This window comes from Petromyzon marinus, chromosome 19 (genome assembly GCF_048934315.1).
Source record: "Petromyzon marinus isolate PM22_M1 ecotype Great Lakes invasive population chromosome 19, UKy_Petmar_22M1.pri1.0, whole genome shotgun sequence".
Lineage (NCBI taxonomy): Eukaryota > Metazoa > Chordata > Hyperoartia > Petromyzontiformes > Petromyzontidae > Petromyzon > Petromyzon marinus.
Genome location: NC_133685.1, coordinates 7,547,808 through 7,570,371, shown reverse-complemented (window position 1 = coordinate 7,570,371; position 22,564 = coordinate 7,547,808). Strand labels below are relative to the sequence as shown.

Here is a 22,564-nt window from a genome sequence, read left to right as displayed (position 1 = left end):
TTTACAATTTGAGTACGACTTTTGCCCCAACAGTCTGTTAAGGTTATCGGGGGGATCTTTTGCTTTTTGTGTCAGCTTGCAGTGTCTATGATGGTTAGCGCACCGTGCTATGATCCTTGCGTCTGCCTGCTTACCTCCCCTGACCCCATGACCCCACCAGCTGGCGTACAAGGCAGATTATGAGCGTTTAAAGGGACACTACATCACCTTGCCGTACTCACCCGAGCTGCTGCACCACCGCCACGTGGGCAACATCACAAGCGATGTGAGTGAATGCAACCCAGCGCACAACGTCCCCGCCACCACCACCGCCACCGCCACCACCACCGCTACCACCACCACCACCATCGCCACCACCACCACCGCCGCCACTACCACTGTCAGCTGATCCCCCACAATGCCCCATAAGCTATCTTCACCAAATAGTATTCTGGAAGCCAATTGAGTTTTAAGACATATTTTGCACAGGTAACGCTGCTTTAGTAATTTTAACTAAATGTCTTGTATTTTATAAATATAATGTTGGGCATTCATGTAAATTTTATCTTATCTGAAGTGCTCTGAAGATGCTTTTATTGATGTGGAGCGTGTTATATAATAGTCGATTTATTAACATACCAAACCATACATGTATATTTTTTACATTTATTATCCGAAAATTAATATGACCTGGCATTGCATTATACACGTGCACGATTCATCATAATGAATAGCACACATCAGTAGTCTTCTCCCCCACTTTATTTGATCTCACAATTCATTCATTACACATGCCTGATTAAAATGTTGCTTAAACTATGATATAAAAAGAAAGTGATTGAATTATGGAACGAATTTTTGCAATTTTATTTTGCATTAGTTGAGACCTTAATTACGTGCACTGTTTTGTCACAAACAAATCCGGCACATTAATTTGTTTAGATGTTAAATTCATCATCGAATAACGTGAATTATGCATGCGGAGTCACGTTGCTCTGCGCGTGTCTCTGCTTTTTGGGCTTTCCGCTGCATTACAGCGAATGGGAATAACATTGGACACTTCGTTCTCTCCTCCTTTCCTTCAGATTCAATACAAGGAGGACATGCAGTGGCTCAAGGGACTTAGCTGCCTGTTGCATGACACTCCCAATATGCGACACGCCAAGAAGATTATTGCAGACAATGTAAGTCACACCCAGTCACCGCTCCCTGACCACTGAAGTTCACATTGCACAAGTAGACATGCTCTCCTTAACCTACTGGGTAAAAAACAAATATATCACATTTCATTGTTAAAATCACAATATGTTAGTAAATGTGAATGAATGAATGAACGGATTGAGGGAGTGAGTCGGCAGTTTTAACCGTTATTTAATCACGCGCAAAGTGGCAGAGTTTAGCTCAGGACAACATTGAAGGCAGTGACCAAAGTAACATTTTAAAAACAAATATTTTTTTATTCTGCAATCTTATTTCAAAAGTCACTTTGTAACTTTGATCATCAAGGTGCTCTCAGTATTCTAATGCACTTTGTGAGACCCTAAAAAAAACATTGGTGTGCCTGGGCCAATGGCAGAAAGTTCACATTTCAAAAAGAGAACACTAGTCTGCCAATAAAGAATAAGTGTTCACCTGTGTCTAGAATAATGTAGCTTCCCAATTATTTATTTGACACGTAATAATAAAAAAATGGGCTCATTTAATTGAGCTATCATGGCCAAACATAATTGACTGTTATTTGAAAAAACATTTTTTGGGAATTTATGTGAATAATTACAATTGCACTGAGTTGAATAAAGCCAGCAGTTCAGATTGTCTTCAGTATCCCATCTTCTCAGGGAAGAGCCTCAGAAGACGACACCACAGAAGTAATTTTGAAGCCTTAGCCAGCACTAGAGGATGCACAATAGTGCTGCATGGAGAGTAGTTCTCAGTATACCTCACGTGTAATATATTGCTCCATGTTAGCTGTACCATGTGGGCTTGGGCCAAATGGATTTGACATCGGTGTCCAGTTTGAGACCATCAACTTACTACGCTTGTGAACCTAGCTTAATGCCAGGCTGTACTTGAATTCAAACCCGGCATCTCAGCGGTACTGAATCATTGTGTTACTGCGTTAGCAGTGCTACACAGGCTGCACAAGCACAATGAATGAAAACTCAACGTGTCCGTCAATTACAGTGCCATAAAGAGGAAAATTCATAATAAAGGTGATGTCTTTGAGCAGTGCCCATTCTTCTACTTTCCGAGTGTTTGGCTCAGTCACACCGGGAGTTGGCACTGGCTCAGATTGATGGAGGCTTTAACCCCATAACACTCCTGGCCACCACTTGCATTGGTTGTGTTCACTGATACCTTGTGTGCCTGTATATTTGCCGTTTGTATGTTATCCCCATGGTCGTGCGGACTTTTCTCCAGGTCCTCCGGTTTTCCCCTCCACATTTAGAATCAACACACGTTTAAGTACAGTAAAACCTTGGATTGCGAGCATAATTCGTTCCAGAAACGTGTTTGTAATCCAAAGCACTCGTATATCAAAGCACTCGTATATCAGTTGTGATCACGTGACGCTCGGCAGACAAAGCGTATACGTACTGCTCGTATTGCAAGACCTTGCTCGTTTATCAAATTAATATTTATTTAAAATCTTTGTTCGTTTTGCAAAACACTCGCAGACCAAGTTACTCGCAATCCAAGGTTTTACTTTGTATTTGGCTGCTATAAATGTCCACGCGACAATGCACTTCCGTGAGCTATCATTTGTGGCCAGGTTGCTTATGAAAATGAGCAATATAGCCCAGTGGACATTAACTGGTAAAATAAAAAAATAATAGTTTATAGTTGAATAGCCATTATACAACTAGCTGTTCCATGATAACTAGCTTTTACATAAAATGTGTAATTTTAAAGTCGGCAGGTACAATGATGTACAGTGTGCCATCATGCAGATTCCAATCTTAAAGATGATTCATATTTGTAAGATTTCTTGTGGAAAAAAAGCAGAAAATGTCTTCACTGCTCATAACTGGGCAAATCAACAGCGTGATTTGTTTTTGCAATGGAGTGCATACGTACATCATGTTGAGCGTTGCTGGCTGTAAATCACTGAATTCCCATTTTAGTTTGCTGCCATACTAAATACCGGGTGTCTTGCAATGTGCTTTGCCCTTCGCACCGTTACACCGAGTGACCCGACCTCTCCACGCCCATCCACATTGTCCCGTTCACAGTCCAACTATGGGCTGGAGGCAAAGAAAGCTCAGGAGAAGTACTGCGTGGTCCTGGATACTCCGGGGTACGTGCGAATCGTCGAGCTCAAGGATCACCTGAGCGAGGTGAGCACTACAGTACTCTTGATGACTCCTCATCGGTGCCCGTGCTTTGTAACTGTAAACGAACCTCGGACGAAGTTGGTGGTGGTAGGACTTCTATATTAAAATCATCGACACAACACGTACACATAGGGAGCTGTATTCAAAAGGCGCCCATAGAATTGCCCCTAAGCGCCCCTTTTATCCTATCTCCAGACCTTCTCGAATGTTCTCGGCCAACTCCCTTTGCTCGACGAATCTGACGTCTATCCTCTCAGTCGGTCTCTATGTATGTACTGTAAGCTGAACTTCTTTCACACCGTACGTAGCCAACCACGCTAATCGGAGGTGCGGTGGAAGAACAACAAACGAAACACAAAAAACAGTTCTAACCGACCCTGGAAGAACAATTAACGAAACACAAAAAGCAGTTCTAACCGATCCTCAACTCGATGAGCATTTATAAATCCCCGCGTTTTATAACATCAAACTCACCGTCCAATCAGGCGAGCACTTGGCGAGCAACCAATCGGCTTGGACCAAGTCGTCTCTTGTTTTTTTCTGCTCCATTGGCAATAGTTTCCTGCCGCACCACCGTCTACAGGTCAATCATAGCTTCGTTTTTTACATATGACACGCACAAATTAAATCATCTGAGTAAAATATGACACGTACTTCGTCGACGACTGCTTCATAGTGCTGAAACTATTACACCGATGAATTTATTACGTAATTTTTTTGTATTCTATAATAGATTTATTGTCAGCCATTTTAAAATGGCGGGCTCCAAGCAACCGCCCTGTTTTCAGCACCACCTCGGTGTATCTGAATGTTTGGGTAATGTGGCTCGTTTTGTGGCTGTAACAACTGCAGGTGGCTTATCGCGCAATCGGGAATGAGGTGAAGACCAAGTTCACACCCGTGGTGGACACTCCAGCACACATGCTGGCCAAGAACTCGCAGGAAATGCAGAGCCAGGTAAGGATAGATGACCATGGTTTGAGTCCAGGTTAAATTTTATTTTGTTTAACCGAGTGAGGCCTCGAGATCAGGATGAGTGTCGTGCGCGAGAGTGTGACCTGGTTCACCAAAATGACAAAAGCAAAATCAAACAAGCACAAGGTATTGCAATGAAGTAAAGGAAATGGCACGTGAATGGTATCAAATGATATTTTAGTAATGTTTGTTTCGTGTTTTTGTTGCTTGTTGCATGAAACAACTTGAGTTGATCCCCCATAGCTTTTGTTGATGGCGATGACAAAGCAAGGGACATTAGTATTTGCTTGAGTTGATTTATGCAACTGACCATTGATATTTATAACTGTAAAAATTATGTGAAAGAGTTATAACTACAGGTAATGATAAATAAAGTTGGTTGATTTATTATTACTTAATAAATGATGTAATCTCGGCAACTCTAAATGCTCATTACCATTACACATTTTAACCGGTTGCTTCTGCAACACTGAGAATGCAACCTAAAGCGTAATTTACCTTCCACAGTGTTATCCTGATTGTGCAATATGCAACGAATGACGAAACAAATAATTAATTTCGAACTCACATAGAGCAGTGAATGACGGGTTCAAAAATATTCAGAGCAAGCAAATATCACAGAATTACTTCTGAGTTCCCTTCCAGTCATCCCTTATACGCACACAGCGCACCAATTCCCCAGCCGCCCTGCTACACAGTAATGTCCTGCGAATGACAATCAACCCAATATTTATTTCAACAATTTGCACCCGAATTCAGTCAAATTAAAATGCAAAACCGAATGTGTCACGATGGCCCGACGAGTAGCACATTCACTGCTTGTGGAAGAAGTTCACGGTTCAAATTCAGTGGCCGCCATGATTGTATTATTACTGCAAGTGTATAATCCCTAAACAAAAAGTATACGCGCCGTTCACTTCAGTGTGGACGTTAAAGATCCCGTGACGTCAGTCGCGAGAGCAGCCTATTGTGTGCTGGCGTTATTGTGTATATATTTTCCAAATGTGAAGCATTGCCCACAAATTATTCATACATGGCAGACATTGCTCCCCCTAACTGCGAAACACTTTTTGCAGGACCCTCCTGTAAAAGAGTCATGAGATTCGGTGAGGCTTTCCTGTGTAAACAAAACGTAACAATAGTCGTATTTAATTTGAATCAATGTTGGTGACCAGGCAGAACCCGATTAAATAACTCGTGGCTACTACAAACGTTCGAACCCAGGACCTCTGCGACCACAACTTAGCGCTGTCCAGCGAGCCACCCTGCCGCTGCTCTAGAATGCGATACAGTCCGTTCTCCTGTAAAGTGTGTTGTTTTCATGAAGCGAATTGGATATAGCGTCATGAATGTATTGGGGACGCATATTTTTTTTTATAACGCGGATGCGAATTGGATATAGCGCGATTGAGCAAACGGAACTAAGTCGCACAAGTAGGAATAAGCCGTTGTACGCCTGCCTCGCACAAGGCATTGGGATGCTGCTGCATGCTTCTAGGTGGTATCCACGCGCCTCGGTGTTTGTTCAGCCTGCGTACGAATCTCACGTGTTATCGCGGACTGTGTTTTACCCTGTATTATTTGTCTCGCTTTGCAATAATTATTAAAGAACACGTAAGAATCAACAATAATATAACAAATTGTCATTTAAAAATGTCAGTCATGTTGATGTTTTCGAAATCTCCTACCCTCTAACGCCTTAATTCCCGTTAAATTAGGAACACAACTACCGCGTTAAAAGGAGAACAGACTGCATATGTATCCCCTTATAATGTGAAAAAACAAGTTACTGTACTGACATGCATAGAGATTGCCATCTCCTGGTTTTCCAAGATATCACAGAACAGCAAGTGATTTAATTCCATCCTATTCCATCTGTAATCGGAGGCCCCAGCACATGAGGGTTTTCTCAGCCGACTCAGACGTCCACCAGCATGCATAAACACTCATTAATGGAGTTGGCCAAACATACAAATATAGGGCCACAGAGCTTTGGCAATTGTTGCCACCAGTTCCGGCTGCCTTCCCGCTTGTCTGTAGTTTTCCACACCTCTGAATCATTCTCTCTCTCTCTGTGAGAGTTAAATAAAACTATATCATCATTGTTATTATTACACCGCTTTATGCAATCCTGTCTACATCCTGTTGTACGCGTGCGATAACGGGGCGGATGTCATTCTTCGCGGCGGTGTTTGAGTGTGCCTTTTTGTACACTGCGGGATCTGTGTGAAGCGGGCTCTCTCTGTGTGTGTGTGTGTGTGGTGGTTTCCGTAGTACCTGTACAAGGAGACGGCCCACCGTGAGCTGCCCCACATCCACTCGGTGGTGGACACCCCGCTGCTGAAGCACGCCAAGAGCGTCAAGCACCTCAACAGCGACGTGAGGGCACCTTGCCTGCGCGCGCTCGGGTTTCCCGTGTGCTGCTTACGTGCGCGTGCGCACACCCATGCACGCTTGGCTCGCATCGGAAGGGCACAAGGGGGGTCAGAAGCGTGGATGAAATAATGAATGATTAATAATTTTGCCATGGCCGTTGCTTGACACGTGCCATTAACACCCAGTCTACATGGAATGTTGGGCCAGCCGTTCCAGCCGCATGCCGACGTTGGCACAACGTTGGTGTGATTATGGGGCACGTGTTGATGCATTGAATTAATATCATTTTCATGGGGACGTATACAAACCCAGGAACGCATGCTTCAGGAGTCATTAGTCAGCGAGCATGATCACTCTCACTTTGTGGTTTTTTCACCGTTCGGCAAACTGAGCGAAACAGTTTGAAACCTTTTTTTAATAGTATCAGATCCGTATTGCATTTGTAACGGCTCCGGAGCCACATGCTGCTCTTTAAGGACTGCTTCATGACTTTATTCATATCTTGAAATATTGTGTTTTTTTTCTTGTTATCTTGGTTTCCGACCCGTAATGATAGCTTCTATAGTGGCGCAACTAATGCTGTCTTGTCCGCCGGGGAGTGGGCTTGGAGTGCAGTCAATCGCGATGTGGTCGGTTGTTTCGTTCCGGTGGCTGCAGTCACTGCACTTGAATTAATTTCCTGCTTGTGGAAGAGGCGCTCGTAGCCACTGCTTATTGATCGGAAGCAGTTGATAATGGAGCCACCACAGTTATCTTGGCAGAGCAAAGGCATGCGGAGCAGTGGCAGGCCCCTCCGTAAGTCTTTTGTTTGGATGCTCGGAAGCACAACTCATTCAGTTGTCTCACATGGCGATCCCATTTTGGTTTCCGGGATCTCAGACGAGTTCGTGGAGGGTCGAGCAACTGGTCTTGGTGACATAAAGTCAACTGCTCTAACCCCGTGGGTTCTCAGAGTGTGGTCCTCGGTACCACCGGTGTGGTCCATGACGGGCTGTGATGCAAACGCAGATTTACCAGGACAATAATAACAACGTTTATACCTTTTGTTTCGGACATTAATTTATATTTAAATCATGATATTTCATTTTTCAATGCAGTTAAGTAAACTACCCTGATTAAACTACCCTAACCCTAAGATTGAAATGGCTCCCCTAAAAAAAAATGATAGCTGCGTTTAAGAAAATAAATTATGTTCCAATGATATGAATAATTTCGTATGATTGGTATTTAGATATAAAAGTGAATGCGTTTTGTCACCAGGGGTGAGGGGGCTGGGTGGTCCATGGAAATCGACTATGTGGTCCATAGGCCAAACAAGTTTGGGAAACACCGCTCTAACCATAGCAACACCTCACACCTTACACAAATGTCAAGCGGTTTTATGCCCCATAATAGAGGTTTTTTTTGTGAGTTAGATCGCGTAAATATAAATGTTTCGTTAAACCCGCCACCACCCGACACAGCCAATTAATAAGGTTTGTCACGTAAACAGAACGTGCCAATTCGTTACTAGTACAGCACACCCGCGTGTTGGAGAGCAAATCCACAACATTTACAATCTTATGCCGTTGCGTGTTATTTATCCCCCGTCCGGATGGATGCAGATTGTGTACCAGCACGAGTATAATCAAAACAAAGCCAAGTACACGCTCATCCCAGACTCGCCCTTCAACAAGATCTCCAAGAAGGCCTACGAGAATGCGAGCGATGTACGTGCCACACGCCTCATGCCGTTTCACTTCCGCAGGCACAACAAGAGATGACTGTTGCGACTCACCATGGTTACTCAACAGATGATGATGAAAAATAAGAATATGTTTTACTATAGACATCAGCAGATGATAACACTTTAAAATCTGTGAAAACTTGAGCACCATTATACATGTATATGACGTATATACCTCGGGGAAATATTATGTTAGATTTTGCTGTTTTTTTATTTTTTTTTTATATAATATTTAATATGTTGATCAATATTAGTCACCCTAAACATTGGTGTATATTGCACATGACCTAATATGACCAGTCTCATGAACAAACGTGATGTAAATATGTCATTGTGATTTTCATCACACGATGACACAATGGTAAAATGTGATTTTCTTGAACTGCAATATAAATGTTTACGACATGGGAAAATGTCTTAAAATCAAGTTTCTTATAAAGCGAACAATGAAATAATCAGTATCATACGCAAAGAGGTGAATGATTAAAATCTAATTTAGTAAACGCTTAAAAAATTGTTATGAATAGAGTAGTGGTGGTGTGAGCGAAGGATATTTGAGGAACTGTAGACCTTTATGAAGCTGGGACGTGCAGCCTCGTATTTTCCTGCCGGTGTATTTTTTTGACGAACCGCGCCGCCGTGTTGATTTACCACGGCAGCTGCGCTACAAGGAGGCATACCAGCACCTGCGCGGGAAGTACCACACCGTGAAGGACGCTCGGGACATCGTGCACCACCGCAAAGTCACCGACAAGATCAGTGACGTGAGTGCCGTCGTTACACAAACCCCCCGCACCTCCCATTAGCGCGGTTGGCTATGTACAGTGAGAAAGAAGTTCAACATATATGCATACGCGGTTATTTATCGTTGCCCGGCATTCATCACCCCCCTCCTACGTTCGTTCATCGCAACTTGCGGAACGCTGAATGGTGGTTCGGTGAAATGAAAGTGTTTAAAATTTCTACACCAGGGGGCACTCATTATACATCGGTAAGCTTGGTGAGAAATAATTGAGACGCCTATTTAAGTATTCGCCAATTTTCCATTTGTCTGATTTTGGCAAAAGCTTGCCGATTTTTTTCACCGCCAATAAATATAATTAGACAACTCGCCATGGTGATGGGTTTCCACCATTTCACCAAGATGCGAAGCTGGACATTACATTAATCCCATTTCTTCAGTGCATGGGTTTGCGTGATATTTTTGTACGTGGAAATAAATTTTAAAAGTATTTTTCAGAACATAACATTGATGCAGCATGCATGTGTGTGTGTGTGTCCATGTGTTTGGTAGAGCAGTGGTGCAGTAGTAGTTAGTGCACTGCTATTAGAACCCAGTGGCCTGAATTTGATTCCCGGCCCCAGGTAATAACAGTGGCAATTATCTGCACCAGTCCTTGGCCTCCCTTTGGTTGAATTAACTTCAAATGAGTACCTCCTCGTATGATGTACAAACATCAGTACTATGTAGACAGATGTGGTCAGGCGTGCTGCTGACCACACTCACCCCTCATGTGCCAAACTGGTCCTAATGGGTGCTCGCCAACAACACTTGTTACAACAATCTGTAAAGCTGTAGATTGTACCCTCGGCTGCCAAATGAGTTGTTCGTATGTGTCTACTCTGCTATGCGTCGTGTGTCCCTGTGCAGGTCAAATACAAGCAGAAGTACATGAATCAATTAGGCATCTGGCATGCCATCCCGGACCACCCGGACTACTTCCACCACCGCCTGGTTACGGAGCTCGTGAGCGACGTACGTGGTGCACCACATTGGACCCTGCTGTCTCGGCACCAGAACCTAACACTTACTCCTACAACTAATTTTTATTTTACCAGGTCAGGCGCACTGTGAGATATATAGCTCTTTTTCAGAAGAGACCTGGTCATAAATGATAGCTCAACGAAGTGGCTTATCATCATTTGTAATTTTATAGCAGCCAAATACTCTAAACCCGTTATGTTGATTCTAAATGTGGAGGGAAAAGCCGCGCGACCACGGGGAAAGAGACATGCAAACTCCAAACATACAAGCGTCATGGTCGGGATTGACCCACCACCTCCTGTATATCAGGTGAGGTAGTTAACATCTCGCCAATGTGGCGCCCACATGGGTCAGCGACGTGGCCCAGCCTGAGCGCATTCGCCACTTGTTACAAAAGCTTGTGCAGATTGAATCCAAGCAGACCACCCTGGCTATTACTGCGGGTGTATAGACGTTAAATATCCCTCGGTTTTATTCGACACGAAGAGGCCATTATGTGCCCGGCGTCGTGGTTCATTTTTTCCATTTTCAAAAAATTCCCCAATTGGGGTTACATACAGCAACAATCGTCAGCCCCTACTGGTGGGCTGATGCCCTCTTGGCAGGCCAGGTGCTGAGGCACTTTGTGCCTCACAGGGACAGCTGCCATTTGGGGGTGGGCCGGGGGGTTGCCCTTCGAATGCTTGAGATGAGATCTGATCCAAGTCGCTTATCACGTGCCAAGCGCTCTCACAAAAACAAATCACTGTTTTGATTTGTACCGTTACTATGAGGTGGTACTGAGGTCATGTTCGTCAACCAATGGCATAGTCCAGCAGAAAACACCAGAGGCCTCTTTGATTCCCAACAGTGCTTCCACATGAATATTGTTAAATTCTAACCAAACTATTATAACTTCTCAAAATATCTCCAAAAATGTTGAATAATGAGAGTTTAGTCATGATAATTGTGTTATTACAGCGTGTGTATATTGGGAGTGATTCTGGAAGACCAATACATTTACAATTGTTTTTTAAATGAATAAATCTACAAAGATATTTATACAAATTTTCCCATTCGAAAACAAAAATTACTTGCCAACATGTCATGATAAAAATAACACAAGTGTTTGACTCAGCTCAACATTTTTTATTGACGCTGTGCTTACAAACGACTTCGTAATGATATGTGTATTATTGCTCCCTGAGAGATAATGTACATTGTTAGTGTAAGGATGATTCAGGTCATAATGGCACCAAGGTCACTGCTTATTTGCGAATTTTTCATGGAGCCTGACTACAAAATAAACCAAGAACAGAACTACATTTATACATCCGGGACAGTAAAACATTTGATAAAGTCACACTCGTTCCACAATCTGATCTTTTGAAGTACATTTTCTTTTTTTGGGTAACGTAATTTTTTGCGAAAGAATAATAATAATCTCGATAAATGTACGTTAATGGGTGAAGATTAAGGCGCAGCCTTGCAATATCTTGCTCGCTCCGCTGCTGACGGCAGGGACTCCACGAGAGGAAACTCTAGAGGTCACCTCTTCCACACTGTACATGGATATAAGTAACGGTGTGCAAAATTTCAAGCCTACATTCCAAATTATTGCGTCCGAATACTGTAACCTTTCATGTCCAGTCGCGAGAGGGCTTTTTGGCGCATTTTCGTTTTGAGTTGTTTAATGAAATCCCCCTCACCACAATGGGGCATCCGGGCTCGCCGAGTGAGTCTCACTCCGCGCTCGATCCCCTGCAGGTGAAGTACAAGGAGGACCTCACCTGGCTGAAGGGCATAGGCAGCTACGCCTACGACACTCCGGACCTCACGCACGCCAAGCAGAACCGAGTCCTCTACAGCCATGTGAGTGAGGAGCACCCGAGGTCTGGTCTCCCCCCCCCCTCCCCCCGCCGTGCCCATGCCGAGTGCGATACTCGGAGCCGAGGTGGGCTCCCAGATGAAGAAGCTACCACGTGGAAGGCGGCGTAGTGCCGCTCATCGTGGCCGGGGAACGTCGCCGAAAGGCGACGCTACATGTGCCGCAGTGGCCCAGTTTGCGTCTTCAAGCATCGCCGGCCTGGCACGATGCCCCCGCTCCTCCTCCGACCACTTCGCGCTGTATTCAGAGCAGTGTGGCGCATGTCGGTCGTACAGAAATATACCATATCAACGAGTGTTAGCCATTTGTTATGACAACAAGAATTAGAACACGGTAGTCTAGTGTTGCGCATGGTCCATCCACCTATACGGATGTGAATGCTGGACAGTTACAGAGACCCTACAAAGCAAACTAGAAGCAACAGAATGTTTTTTTTTTAAGAAGGATGTTAAAAATGTCACGGACAAGATGAGTAACAAATTTGTTAAGGATAGCAGGGTACAAAAAGTATATTAATGAGAATAATTGGAAAAATGCAGAGTTATATATCTCGGACATATAATGAGAAAACAAGAAATAATACATTGTTTTGAGTGGGAAATTACAAGTACCACAGGAAGCCGGGGTAGATAACAAATTAAATTGCGTGAGTAATTTAAGCAATTGGATGCATCTGGGAGAATCTACTGAAAAACTTTTGAGTCGTGGACGGAGTTAAATGTAAGAATGGTCATGATCGCCGCCGACGTCTTTGAGAATGGGCGCTGCATGCAGAGAGAGAGAAAGGACCCCAGGAGCTGCTATGAGTCAAATTAAAAGGAAGATACAACCGCATATTCTTGGTTCTTTCGGTAAAGTCACGTAGAAGGGAAACAATAAAATAATAAAAATATAAAACAATAAAATTCTCACGACGTTTCGACTGCAACACAAGCAATCATCATCAGGTGTGAAAACCACAACAAATTTTATTGTTTTATATCTTTATTGTTTCCCTTCTACGTGACTTTACCGAAAGAACCAAGAATATGAATCCCTGCAGTCACGAAAGCTTTAAATCAGCTTTTACCTCATTGTCAAAGTCAACAACTTCTGCTCACATGAGCACCCGCTGCGCTTTGCAGCCCTGCTACCGACACACCTCCAATTAGCATGGTTGGCTACGTATGGTGCGAAAGAGGTTCGACACACACACACATACGTACGTACGTACCTTGTGCATTGCAGGTGAAGTACACGAAGCCGTTCGAGGCAATGCGCGATAAGTTCACGTACTCCTCCAACTCGCCGGCCTTCAGGCTCGCCAAGCACGCCGGCGACCTCATCAACATGGTCAGTGCGCCTCACAGTTTTGATTGATACGTTTGTGTGTGTATAAATATGTGTAAGTGTGTATGTAGAGGCAAAGGCGGCCGGGGGGTGATGCTGGCCACCCACCCCCTAGTGTGCTGTGTCGGCCTTCATAGGTGCTCATTGAACAGCACATGCCCCAACAGTCTTTTAAAGCGATACGGAGCATCGTTGTCTTTGTGTTTGAGTGCATATATAGCGTGGGAAGCGGTGGCGCAGTGGTTAGCACTCAGCGCTACAATCCCACTGACCCAAGTTCGATAATTAATGCTCATGGCCACCCAATACCAATTGTGAATATTTGAACCGGTTCTGGGCCTCCCCCAGGTCAATTCACCCTCAATTGAGTACCTGGTGCGGTGTCTAAACATCGCTACTAGGAAGACAAAGGTGGCCGGGTGTGGTTTTGGCCATGCACCCCCCCGTGTGGCGTGCTGGCCTTCATAGGTGCTACTCGCTAACAGCCCAACAAGTCTCTTATGGTTATAGTCGGTCAATGCGTTACAGGTGTATGCTAAGCATAAATACGTTAACTTTGGTGTGAAAGCATATTCAGGACCGTAGCAGCATTCTGCACGTTTGCAGCTGTGTGTTATGTATGATTGCTGGGGTTTGTTGCTCCCATGGGGGAAGGAAAAAGTTTTTGCTTCAGTGAGGACGTCCTTGGTGTGTGGCGAACACGTATGTGTGGCTTACAGCGAAATAATGTGAAGTGTCTCGTAAATAGAACTCACTCAATTGAGATTTGTAAATTTTTGAGTGTGTAAAACGCACGTGACGTGATTGATGGTTTCCCTCAACAGTCGTGGGACCACCTGTATTATTTCAGATAGCTTAAGATAGATAGATTTTAATTATTTCAGTAAGACGGGCTCAATAAGCTCGATGTCATTGACCAAATAAGCTCAATTTCATGTGACAGTGCAGATTTTGTACATTGTAGATATTTGTTTGAGTCATGGATACGTAGGTCGCAATATAAACCCCATGTATTGGTATCTTCTTTATATTATTTAGCTTTTAGTTTAATCTGTTTTACTTTGCCTATTGCTTATTATTAAAGTTAAATATTTATATTTGTGTTTACACGTCACGTTTTAATGCCTTTCCTTTTTCTTAGCAGCTGCAGAAGCATAATGCAAAATGACAGATGCTTGTGAAGCAGATGAGGAACGCAGATATTTATATATGACTTCGCTAATATATAATAATAATAAACGTGTTATCCCGCTGGAGTTGGCCAAGTTTGTTTGCCCACAGGTGCGAGCTGTCAGACGTTCCGTGTTTTCTAGAACTCGTGACTCCCAGCAGCTGAGAGGAGCGTGAGTGTAAGGCCGTTTTGAAACCATGCTCTTTAATAAACGAGTCAAAGAATCAAGTAGATTGTTTTTTTTAAGCATTAAAGAAACAGAAATCACACGAAGCTTGATTGGACTAATTCCCATTATTGCTCGAGAGATCAGAACAGTTTGGCCTCTGTTTAAAACGCGTCTCTATTCCCCACCTGGGCATCGCAGAAAACCATTGTGGTTCATCTGCATTGTCCATGTGCATTGTCCTGCTGGGATTAAAGTGCATTACAAGGAAAGGCTTTGATTTAAAGCTTTTGTGACTGCAGGGATTCATATTCTTGGTTCTTTCAGTAAAGTCACGTATTCTTTTATAAAAAATATAAAACAATATTGTTTAATATTTTTATTATGTTATTGTTTCCCTTACTGAAAGAACCAAGAATAAGGGAAGGCTGTTGGTCTTTTTATATGGCCTGTTTTGTCATTCGCGAAGGAAATTTGATTCATTTTTGAGCTGGGACGCATTTTTCGTAGTGAAGGTTTTGACAGGCTTAGTGTGCTAAAAAAAAAAATCTAGAAAGGCACCGTGATGCATACTCATCCCCGCGGCAACACTATAGATTGTGAGATTTAACGTTGGCCCGCTTCTCACCTGGTATTAATCCGTTCAGCAGCCGGTGAAAAATCGCATAATTGTAGACAGCTTTGAGCAAGACGCAACGTGTGCCTTTGGTTAACAAATGCAGGGCAAATGTACAAGGCATGATCGTGTTTTTATGCTAGTATTCAATTGACAAAGGCACTTTGTGGTCCATAGGCATATGTTCCCTTAACATAATTACACGTGTCCGGATAAAGCTGTTTGGTACAAATGATGGTGCCCATCTTACTTTTTTATGGTTTTTAGCACGCCGATGAACCATTATGGTCAAGACATTTGCAGGGTCATTTCTATAAGAGCTCAGAAAAGTTTTAAGATGTGATAGAGACATGCAGGTTGACCTCCAGTCTACCTCGTCACGCTTAGATGTATGCCAGGCATAGAGCTTTCGTGTGGCCGTCTGTACGCGTTACATATGAGGTACTAAATGTGAAATGCTTTTGTGCCAGTTGTGCTGAATCTTCTGACATGTTGGAACGGTTACAGAAAGCTTACCATGCCACTTATGAGAAAGAAAAGTCTAAGTACCATACAGTGTTGGAGGAACCTAGACATCTTCTGAACAAAGACATGAAGGAGCAGTACAGCCAGGTAAAGTGCGGGCTCCTCCGCAGAGCATGCAGTGTTGCATGGCATCGATTTCTCCGTTACCTGTGGGGGATTGCGATGCCATGCGCATCGCCACGGCGATGCCGCATCTGTCTTTGTCTATGATGCGATTCATGATGCCGCAAAGCGCCGGGCTCTCGAGCATCATGCGCAAAGTTGTGGTGTCGCGATTGTCCACCCGGACAATGCTGTCTCACATGGGGCATTTGTGGCTGACAACTCCAGATGGCTTTACGTCACACCCCGGGGGTTCTCGTTCATTCAGTCGTTCATCGGTAACGTTTGTAGCGTGCACAAATTTAACATAAAATGGACGTTCAGAGGCACGTGACGAAAACTTTCAGCGACCCCTGTGAATTAATTTCAGTAAGGTGCTGCACGTGATCAATATTTGACCACTCTCAAAGGACCTGAGCTATTAGACATATTACATTTTTAATCATAATCTCTTGAGAAAAAAAATTCCTTTGTAACATCTTTTTACAGTATTAAGTTGCTACGTGACATATAATATAATTTCAGTATTTACATCAAGACCACACGCAAATTACGATGAAATATGACCAATTTGACCAGCCCGGGCACATATCAGCCTGGGAATGTCTATTTATGATGAACAATAAAACAATTGCAATACAGTTGTTAAAAGCCTTCCAGAGTCCCAGCCAAAGTGACCTCATGTGTAGTTGGTTTTCCAAGTGTGTTGCGTGTGACTCGCCTGTGCCCCATCCCCTTCCCGCACACACACACACGTACATGTACACGCACGTACACACACCACGTGTACACGCATGCACACGCACCACGTCGGCTTCACGGCCAACGCTCGCAGCGAGAGTACAAGGCCATCGCGACGGAAGGCCTGCACCACGGCTGCAATGAGGCTCATCGGCCCGACATTCAGCAGGCCAAGTATGCCGATTTTCTGACGAATAAGGTATGGCCAGCACCTGTTACCCACAATCCCATCCTCGCCCATCCAACCTGCTGAGAAGTGTCAGAGGCAACCCCACCAAGCGGCTGGCTCCTGGTTTGTCCGATATGCGCGATTAATTGTGACTCACTGCATACAAAACCCACCCTTGCGCCACGCGTCACATTCAATGCCACCAGCCTTGCTACCTGTGGTCGGACGACCTGCTTCCCACTCCGGCTCAGCAGCTCACCAAAGCATTTATAAACTGGCCTAACGCCGCACCTGCGTGATCATTTGCCAATCCAGTCACAATTACACAGTGGATAATTCTACTTAGCAATGGTGAGGTATAATAGCAGCGTTATAGCCGTTGAGTATTATTGAGCACTCCGGCCACATTGTTGTAAATGCAACAGATCAGATGCGCAGTGAATTATGGGAAAGTATGTTAGAAACACCCAAGTCACTGCTGTCAAAAATTACATTCTGTCAAATTAATTAATCGCATGCACATTTAGAAGAAAAAAGCACTACGATATACAAAATACTGTATTTACATATACAAATGCCGACAGTGGGGCATGCATAAAATATATTATTCCTCAGGATATGTAATAGTTGATATAGAGGTAGACAATATATATTGTCTACCTCTATATCAATAAGCTTTAAGTCAAGATTTGAGGTAGGCAATGTTACAATAGGATTGATATAAAGGCCAACAATTCGCTGTATTTAAAAATAATATGTTATTCCTGATAGAAAGAAAATTGTATCTAGACGGGATGTCAGTGAAAAATGGGATGCCATAATAAAAAATAAATAAGCAGACAATACATCTCGGTCACATATCCGTCTCTCCACGTAAAAAAATAAAAGTATTTCTTCCACAAGCCATCTGCCGGACGGCCTTCTGGGAGTACATACGTACATTCAGCAGCATTGATTTAAGGTGATGAACTGACGAGCTTAACAGGGGAGGACTTTTTTTTTTTTACGTGGAGAGATGGATGTATGAAGGAGACGCATTGCCTGATTATTAATTTTGTTATATATATTCTCCACAACGACGCTCACGATTATTGTTTCAGACGAAGATGTTGAAACGGTGCACAGATGGAATGTGCCGTCTGCTGGCGCTATGCAGTCATTTAATCAGACATCATTTTCTTCAAACAAAACTAAAACAATGGCCATTATACACGCATTGACGCATTTTCACATTTTCCTTCAATTCCATTAAACTCGTGACCGTTGCCCGGTGCCAGTGTATTTTAATTCAGCCTCATTACAGAGATTACAATCCCAATGAGAGCATAGGGCCCTCACTACACACATTCCTGTCATTTATGCACTTTACCATCTCTGGAGTCTGTGACCATGCAACCCTCCCGTCTGGGCGTCTGGATATGTCATGCGTTGTATACATTGACATGAAAACGACTTGGGGTTATTCTGTTTAATTAATTACAAACCTGATACAAATCGACCGAAATGTGTGCTTTGCCTTCCTCAAACTAATTTGAAGTCATACATTGTACCAGCGAAACACTCCCTTCGATGTAATGGACCCCAAATCTGTTTATCAGGTGTAATAGAACACTTGGCCAACACCGCATGCTTGTTGGTGCTTCTATTACACATTCATGTTTTACGCACTGCATGGTTTATTCGGTGCAATTGCAATAAGACCATCAGGACCACTTCTTAGGGCCTGTTTAGTGCTTATGATATACATACATTCTCCACCACAGGTGTGGCCGACAGAGTCGCTGTGAGGCCTAGATTTCCCAGGCTCTGTTGGCTACAGCTGAGGGGGAGAATAAAATGTGTATTCAAGTTAAAATACAAACCAATTTTAAATGGTGGATATTACATTGAATAGATTATGTTATAAGTGTCGAGACAGATTTGTGCATTGTGGGTAGCCTGCTGTATATTGAATGATGTTTATGTTAGAGAGACAGTGGCTTTCACCCTTGGTCTTTGTTGTGCCTCTTCTCCTCTGTCTGTGGCTTTCCCTCCTCTGCCTGTGACTTTCCCAACTCAGCCTTCACCCACACCTTCACCAAGCCGTCTTCCGTGACCCCCTGTGCCCCTGCTGCCTCCTACCACCCACGAAAAAAAACACTTTAAATTATCCCTCCTCTCCTCCAAGCCTCCTCGATCTGCGTGTCTCCCCTATGTTTACAGAGTCTCGAGATGTAGCCAAATACAGGCACTTTATAAATTGTAGTTTATTGTACGTATTTGAGTGACGAAAATGTAAGCACGTTCTGACAATATTGATTGATATTTATTTTGAGAAAGCGGGCACTTGAACCTTTTCAAACATCGGAGGGAGTCCAATCGCATGCAGATAGGCTATGTTTTATGTTGCCTTTCGTGATTAGCTACACCTGACATGGGCGATAAAACCCAGGGCTGAAAGCAGTCTCTTCAAACAGTGCTGTACTCATGAGTGCCCTTTCTCCTACGAGGCCAATGCAAGGCCACTTTTCATTACAGTATTCCCTCGTTATTAGCGAGAGCCATGTTCCGGAGATCCTCGTGAATACCACATTTCTCGGATAATCATATTGGGGTACGAAAACATCTTTTTTTGATGAATTACCTCAAATAGATAAACATTCTCATCACGTTATCTCATCGCTTTATCTCATCATGTTCTCGCATCACATTCTCTGTCATCACTTTATCTCTCTCAAATGTAGTCGTGTAGCGTTCCAGATGCAATTTGCAGACAGCCAAAATCGTGGATAGCAAGTTCATGAACAACGAAGGAATACATCAATGTATATCCACCTTTTAAAATATGAAAAGTTGTCGATTGTTGGCATGTCCAGTAATGTACGTGTCTGGTTTCTCCTGCACGCGTCGGACACTGGATGTGCACAGTGGGTCTACAAGCATCAGTACGAGCAGCACAAAGACAAGTACACAACCGTGCTGGAAACCCCGTACAACTTGCAAGCTCTGAAGATGAAGAAGCTCATCAGCGAGGCGAGTGGCTTTCCATAAAAGACAAATGCGAACGAGAATAGACCACACTGCACTTTGTGTTTGGCGATACGTGAATTCGCAGTTACGCGCAGAGGAAATAAATTGACACCAGACAGATTCAAAGGTATTACGATCAGCGATGGTAATCCACTGTTTTCCATACGTCCCACATATGTTGGCGCTTTACATTAAGGGGTCTACAAAAGGCGGTGGTCCCAGTAACGTAACGAGTATGGGGCAGGGTGTGCCTTGGCCCCCGCTGGTGGCCAAAGCTACGAGTCGGACCCCCCTTGACAACGACCATGTGATATGTTTTCAACAACAGTGTAAAATAATAAAAAAACACTGATTTTAAAATGCGGTTTAAATTTATTTGGATGAAAATGCTTTTATTTCTGTAACCAGATTTGATTTTAATTTAATGAAAATCAAATATCGGGGGCCGCCACCTGACCTTTTGCTGCATCCCACCCCCCCCCCCCCGAGCTCATAATGTCACTACGACACTCAGTGGTCCCCAGTGGATATTCATGCGAGCAACTGCCCCCCCCCCCCCGTTCCAACATTCATAACGATACAACACTGTACTGTAATAGTGGGCCGTGGTATTTTAACAATGATTGTTAGTGGTCCTTGGTCTATATATATGTTGAGAACCATTGCAACAGACAAAGTTATCCATCCACCCATTCATTCATCCGGCCTTGTGATTCATACTGGTAGAGCTGTCTCATAGCATGTTTATGATACATTTTTTCAGTTGTTTCCACCTTAAATATATTGGTCATTTCATATACACGGTATGTTTCACGTATATGTATATAGTATTTTTCCCTGGTAATTATTCGTAATACGTGGACATGTTTACGTGTTCCGAATATCCATTCAGTCTCCCGTTTAAGACCTCATCCATGAATGTACTGTGCATGCAGTTATCACGTTGCCTAAATAAGTAAATCACACTTTCCCCATCAATTTCTAAACACATTAGTTTTTTCATTTGTGTCTCATAATGCATTCTTCATCTGTACACCCGTGAAGAATTTAACGAAATTTGTATCTCCAATCTCATTATCTGAAACCGTAACAAATTCGCTTAATCTAAAGCACCCATCCATTGAGCTGTTGTTGTGCAGCAGTGGATGCTGCTGTAGGACCTGGCGGAGGGCAGAACGCGTCGGTGGTGGCGTCAACAGCTTTGGCCATGATGACACCTTGATCTTGATTTAACTATTGTATTTTATCTTTCAGAATGTGTACAAGGCGCAGTATAACAAGAACAAAGCCCACTGGTTCACGCCTGTCCACGACGCCACGTTCCAGATGCACCTGGGCAAGATCAAAGACAGAATGAGCATTGTAAGTGCATTACGTGCGCACGCTTGCACTCTTTGGATTCACGTAGTTTTTATTGAGGGTTGCCCTGACGGTGGTGAGTTGACGTGATGGTGGGGCGCCGCGGTGGTGAGATGTTAGCTTTCTCGCCTTGTATACAGAAAGCCTTGGTTTTGATCCTGACCCTAAAGTCTGTATATTTCGAGTTTGCATGTTCTCTCTTGCCGTGGTTGCGTGTATTTTTATCCGGATCCTCCGGGTTTTCCCTCCACATTTAGAAACATGCATTGAGTATTTGGCTGCTATAAATTTCCACGTGATAGGCCACTTTGTTGAGCTAGCATTTGTGGTCAGGTCGCTTCTGAAAAAGAGCCATATAGCTCAGTGGGCCTTACCTGGTAAAATAAAAAATAGTTGGTGACATGGCAACACTACGATGCATCTTAGGATGTAAGATCCACAATACAGTAAAACCTTGGATTGCGAGCATAATTCGTTCCGGAAACGTGCTTGTAATCCAAAGCACTCGTATATCAGTTGTGATCACGTGATGCTCGGCAGACAAAGCGTCTATACATATACTTGTATTGCAAGAACTCGCTCGTTTATCAAATTAATATTTAGTTAAAATTTTGCTCGTCTTGCAAAACACTCGCAGACCAAGTTACTCGCAATCCAAGGTTTTACTGTAATAGTATCGTTTGTTTTTTTCAAAATATCATCAGGCCGTGGTTTAAAAATAGACGTATATATTATGTCCAGACACTATACATACGAAATAGCAAAGTCACTAATGAGCATTGTAAACACATAGCTCTTATCCATGAAAGTAGTGGTTTGCAAAATGTTTCTAGTAATTTATGGCAATGGCAAATATATCACTTTTCTAATTTCTATAGGTAATTGAATGACTCTTTTTTTGTGTAACAGATAGCATCTGCCCTAGATAGCGTTATCGATTGTAATGATCGGAAATAGTTATGGCAGGCTTAATTTGAATGAAATTGCAGTTGAACATATTTGAAGTAATCTTTATCCGTACTAGAAGTGCAGCAAAGCGCAAACACAATACAGTTAACACGTGGAACACATTTACGACGTTATGCGAAACTGATATCAAGACAATCATTGCATCATTACATTTGACATTCTTATTGCATATTATGGTGAAAGATGATAGTGTAGCAACCCTAGTTATTATAATGCTTTTTGCTATTCACCCTTCATTTCAGGGGCTTGGTTAATTAATTTCCATAATACAAGCCGATCCCTTTATAGATATCCCACGGAATTCGAATGACCCTCAAGCTTTCTTCTCAACAGCTTGTTAAATATTTGGACAGTGATGGCTTCGTATATTACATAGGAGAGAGCT

General features: G+C 43.2%; 1 protein-coding gene across 13 annotated transcripts in view; it reads left to right on the top strand.

Annotated features, from left to right (window-relative positions):
* NEB (nebulin) overlaps positions 1 to 22,564 on the top strand; it is a 211,709-nt gene that overhangs the window by 128,410 nt on the left and 60,735 nt on the right. For 12 of the 13 annotated variants that reach the window (XM_076068129.1, XM_032957177.2, XM_032957174.2 and 9 more), the window contains 13 exons: positions 161 to 265; positions 1,065 to 1,163; positions 3,213 to 3,317; positions 4,167 to 4,271; positions 6,564 to 6,668; positions 8,270 to 8,374; positions 9,051 to 9,155; positions 10,043 to 10,147; positions 11,903 to 12,007; positions 13,251 to 13,355; positions 16,768 to 16,872; positions 19,750 to 19,854; positions 21,106 to 21,213. In XM_076068129.1, the coding sequence (XP_075924244.1) occupies positions 161 to 265; positions 1,065 to 1,163; positions 3,213 to 3,317; positions 4,167 to 4,271; positions 6,564 to 6,668; positions 8,270 to 8,374; positions 9,051 to 9,155; positions 10,043 to 10,147; positions 11,903 to 12,007; positions 13,251 to 13,355; positions 16,768 to 16,872; positions 19,750 to 19,854; positions 21,106 to 21,213 (1,362 nt within the window). Of the gene's footprint in view, positions 1 to 160; positions 266 to 1,064; positions 1,164 to 3,212; positions 3,318 to 4,166; positions 4,272 to 6,563; positions 6,669 to 8,269; positions 8,375 to 9,050; positions 9,156 to 10,042; positions 10,148 to 11,902; positions 12,008 to 13,250; positions 13,356 to 15,812; positions 15,918 to 16,767; positions 16,873 to 19,749; positions 19,855 to 21,105; positions 21,214 to 22,564 lie in introns of all 13 variants that reach the window. The other variant, XM_032957167.2, reaches the window with a different exon arrangement.